Source organism: Triticum urartu, chromosome 5A, assembly GCF_056163025.1.
Source record: "Triticum urartu cultivar PI428250 chromosome 5A, HENAU_Tu73, whole genome shotgun sequence".
Classification (NCBI taxonomy): Eukaryota; Viridiplantae; Streptophyta; class Magnoliopsida; order Poales; family Poaceae; genus Triticum; species Triticum urartu.
Genome location: NC_141877.1, coordinates 391,850,335 through 391,855,246, shown reverse-complemented (window position 1 = coordinate 391,855,246; position 4,912 = coordinate 391,850,335). Strand labels below are relative to the sequence as shown.

General features: G+C 43.8%; 1 protein-coding gene across 1 annotated transcript; it reads right to left on the bottom strand.

The window, feature by feature from the left end:
* Window positions 1-212: 212 nt before the first annotated feature.
* On the bottom strand, window positions 213-1,672 carry LOC125509194 (glutathione S-transferase U18). Its single transcript, XM_048674107.2, has 2 exons — window positions 1,084-1,672; window positions 213-986 (listed from the first exon to the last, which is right to left on the bottom strand). Exons 1-2 carry the CDS (start codon window positions 1,399-1,401, stop codon window positions 609-611), a joined length of 696 nt encoding a protein of 231 aa, XP_048530064.1. The 5' UTR covers window positions 1,402-1,672; the 3' UTR covers window positions 213-608.
* Window positions 1,673-4,912: the final 3,240 nt, after the last annotated feature.

The window sequence follows — 4,912 nt, the reverse complement described above, 5'->3', positions numbered from 1 at the left end:
TGAATTAATATTTATTCTTAAACCATTTAGGATTGTGCCCATCGGAGTATGGCAATTGTTTATGGACCCTACTAACTAGCAAAGGTCTATTGTGGGACATGTCAATTGTGAATGTTTTGTATGGCAAATTATTCGAAAAACACATGATAATTTCTTCACAAACACATGTCAACTTCTTGCAAACGGAGGATTTTATGTGAAATTTCCCATGCTCACTTGAAAAAAATTGCCATAAATTGCCGTGAAAACTTCTGTTTTAACATGCACCTCCGGCGAACATTTGCTGAATAATCAAAAATGCTACACTTACGGGCAATATACATATGAATCTTACGGACTGCACCCCACTAACCAATGACCAATCCCTCTCCCCCGCTGATTTCAAGGATGGGTCCCACTGCCCCCAGTTTCCAGTTAAACATGTCCAGCTCAGTCCGTAAATTACTTTCCGTGGCTTGCGTCTGTAAGTCTAGCAAAGTTCGCTGAATAATATTACCCTTGTTTATTCAGAGACGTATGTGCGGGTCTGTAGGGACAAGTGAACCCAACCAACCAGACTGGAGCCTTGGAGCTGGATCCCCTCGCCGAGGCCCCGGCACGGCGGCGCCTCACGGCCGGGAGGAAGCGTTGGCCGCCAGCGCCGCGCGGAGCACCTCGCCGAACTCAACGAGCCTGGCGGCGTCGGGCACGAGGTCCCCGACGGCGTCGTGCGCGCAGAACCGCACCGCCCAGGCCGCCAGCCGCGGCGTTCTGGCCTCGTCGAGGACGGGAAGCCCAGCGATCCTCTCCGCGGCTCCGAACCACCCGATGTAGGAGCCAACGACGATGTCCAGGAAGCCGACGTCATCCCCACCGAAGTAGCGCTTCCCGCCGCTGCACTCCAGGAAGGCCTCCTCGAGCTGCCGGAGCGCGGCGGACACCTGCTCCGCGGCATCGGCCTTGTCGCCGCCGACCATACCTCTCAGTGTCCGAAGTGGTGAATGGAGCTGCAACCTCTCGGAACAGATAGCCATGATCAATTACCAGAACAGTAAAATAACTCGCGTTTCAGATCCAGTGGTCACGATCGAATGGCTGGCTCACCTTGGCGTCGGCGTACTCTGCCCAGAACCGGTGGACGGCGCGGCGGTAGGGGTCGGCCGGAAGAATGGGCTTCCCGGCGGCGGAGAAAGCTTCGTCGACGTACTGCACGATGACCAGGGACTCGCAGACGGGGCGGCCGCCGTGGAGCAGCACGGGCATCTTCCTGTAGACGGGGTTGGACCTGAGCAGCAGCTCGCTCTTCCTGCCCACCGCTTCCTGGAGGAACTCGTACTCCACGCCCTTGAGCCTGAGCGCGATGCACACTCGCGTTACGAACGGGCTCGCCCACCCGCCCACGACCACCACCGGCTCCGACATCGCCGCCGCCGCCGCCGCTGGTTCTTCTAACACACAAGCCACTTAGTGGAAACCACTGTCAATCAATGGTAATTTTGCTTTGTCTTCTGGAGCAGCAAGGTTCTGAACGACGCCGTCGACGGCGTCAGAGACCGATCGACGCCACCGGAGCGCGGCCGGAGTCGTCGGATCCAGCCATCTTTTTTTTTTTGAAATCTTGGTGTAAAGGGAGTGGTTGGTGCGGTGTGTGATCGAATTAAGAATAACCAAATTGGACCAGCGGCCGAAGGAGGGACAATGTGGTTGTTGGGCGTTGTGATGGTGCACGTGGCTTGACATGTCCACTAGCGTTCCAGAGTGGATTTGACTGGACATGTCACCAGAACGACAAATCATATACTTTTTCTAACACGGTAACATTTTTTGTCCAAGAAAACTTATGATTTATTGATCAACTGTCTATGTAGTATAAAGAACACCTAAAATTAAAAAAAATCCAGGTTCGTAGACCAACTAACGATGACTACAATCACCGGAGCGAGCTGAAGGCGCCATCATCTTCACCCCTCCCTTATCGAAGCCGAGCAAATCTAGGATACATCTTGATATTCAATGGCTTCTAGTCAATGTGAACGTCGCCAAATGTCTGAATAAATCTAAGAAAATGAACCTTAATGGTTTGTTTCCATTATAATAAACCTAACCATCTACACTCACTTTGCAGAACTACATAACGAATTAGACAGAGAAGAATATTAGATTGAGAAGGGTTGCGGTATTGCACATCTGAAGATAGTGCTAGAAAACTCCCGTTTCAACGTGTATCCCTTCCCGAGGCGATACGAAGGAACCCTAACTCCCCCAGCCGCCAGCCCTCCTCTCCCCCCTTCCATTGCCACTGTCGGGCGAAGCCCGTGCAGTGCAGGTGGTGGCGGGGCCTCTCCTAGGCCCGGGCCCCTATCCCTGGCGGTAGCATGGTTTCCTTTAGAAGGAGTACTTGGCAGCGGAGTGCAGTGAAGTTTCGGTGGTGGCTCTGCTCAATGGCAGCGCTTGTAGTGCAGGCTCCGTCTAGGGGTGCTGCCTTGGTGGCAGCAACGGCTAGGAGCCATGGGCTTGCCTGATTTGGATCTAGCCAACATGGATCGGTTTTTGGCTACTGACAAGTGTGGCGACATCGGGCCTTAGCGACTGCTGGACGCCATGGTGGCAGCTCGGTGTGGTGGTGCTAGCGGTTTCTTATTGAAATTTCTTCACGAATTATTGGAAAATGTTTAGGAATTTTATATAAAAATCATTGCAAATATTTTAAAAATGATCAATCATTTCAAAGATTGAACATGAATTATAAAATATTGTACATTTTAGAAAATGTTCACAAATTACAAAAATATCCGATAATTTTCAAAGTGGTTTATAGATTATATTGATGTTCATGAATGAGAAAACATGATTTTTTGAAAAAAAATATTTTAGAAAAAAAATATTACGAAAAATGTTCATGCATTTTAAAATAGTTCACAAATATCAAACCGTTTTAAAATAAATTACAAAACATAGTCATGAATATATATATAATAACCAATAATTTTTTAAATAAAACATAAAACCATAAAATAAGTAAATTTAGAAAACCAAAATGAAAGAGCGAAAAATTGAAGTAAAATGAAATAGAAGGAGACAAAAACCAGAGAAGGACACACAAGAGAGAGGGAACGAAAATAATAATTGATGAACGCCGAAGACCCGAAGTTGTGCCGGCCCATGTACCCATCTGGAGTGTAGCGTTTGCCTAGGAAAAAAATATCAGGTACTCCCACCCCTTGGGTGCTCCCGGTGCACCGATGCCGAAAAACATTTTTAAAGTGCTTCAAAAATTCTTAAAAAAAGTTAGCACAGTCACACAACATCGATGTATCTTGTCACGAAATTTTAAATCAAAATTCGAAACATTGCTCGAGATACAAAAATAACAAATTTGACATGAATGTGATAATGGGCCAAATCTAAAGCCCAACTTATGTTATGTACTATTTACTGTGGAATTTGTCATTTTGTATCTCGAGCAATGTTTTGAATTTTGATTTGAAATTTTGTGACAAGATGCATCAATGATGTGTCAATGTGCTAAGTTTTTTTTCAGAATTTTTCAAATACTTTTAAAAAAATTATCGGCATTGGTGCACCGGGAGCACCCCAAAGGGTCGAAGTACCTGATATTCTCCCTGTTTGCCTGAGCGGAACTACTATTCAGCCCCGTACACGCTGCCGAACAAGTCAACGCGCACCCACCCTTCCCCCGGGGTGCCACTTACCGGCCCATTTGCGGGGCTGGATGCCAATCTTTTCTTTCTCATCTTTTTGTTTTCTTTTTCTTTTTTCTTTTTATTCTTTTTTAAAATAATTCAATATTACAAAAAGGTTGCAAAAATGCAAAAAAAGTGTGAATTATGGAAAAAAAATCAACAACACATAAAATATTCAAGGATTCAAAAAATGCTCGTGATTTTAAATATAACATTTACCTATCCAAAAAATATTTACGAGTTTCAAAAAATGTACATGAGTTCAAAAAAATTCTCGAATTTTTAAAACATATACACGTATGAAAAAATGTTCGCGATATCATAAAAAATATTCACATATTCACAATTTTATTTGTGAAATTAAACTGATTGTGAATTAGAAAATGTTCACGATATTGTTAAATAATGTTCACAAAGGTCAAAAAATGTTTGCGAATCTAATTTGTTTTTCAAATTTCAAAAAACGTTCATCGATTCTAAAATATTTAACATTTAAAAACAGATTCATGAGTTCCCAAAACTATTGACAAATTCAAGAAATGTACATGAATAGTGATAAAAATGTTCATGTATGCGAAAATCTTCATGATGTCGAAAAAATGTTCATGAATTTGAAACATGTTAATTTTTTGAAAACAAATGGAATTTCAAAAAATGTTCACAAATTTAAAAAATGAAAGTGGACAAAAACAAAAAAGGAAAAGATAAGATAAAAATTGAAAAAGATAACGATAAGGAAAAAGGAATTGAAGAAGGAGAAAAAATGAAAGGAAAAAAATAAAACCCTATTTGGGAAGGTTCTAGAACCTTTTGAAAACCGGAAACAAGGTAGCTGGGCCGGGCGAAACATAAGCAGCGGGGAAGCAGGGGTACGCGCGTGGTCGCTAACCAGCGTCCAGCACGCCGTATAGGATCCCTGTTGGTCGAGATTCCATACTTACATGTGAAATATTGTGCATTATCTTCGGAAAAATGCGTGGAATATAGATTGCGAGGCCCTGAGTAGCTCACGTGCTAGCCCCCTGTCGCACATCACAAAACAGACATCAAAACTACTAGCGACCAATGGAATACCAAGGGTGCCGCCTAGGATTTCTCGGGCCGCCGTCATCTGAGAAATTTAGCTGCCTCGGATCTTCAAAATCACTATGTTCTTTGTCAACTTCTAGCGATCATCATAGTTTTGTGAAAATAAATTTCTTTTCATTCTTTTGACAGTGCCTTGAGGT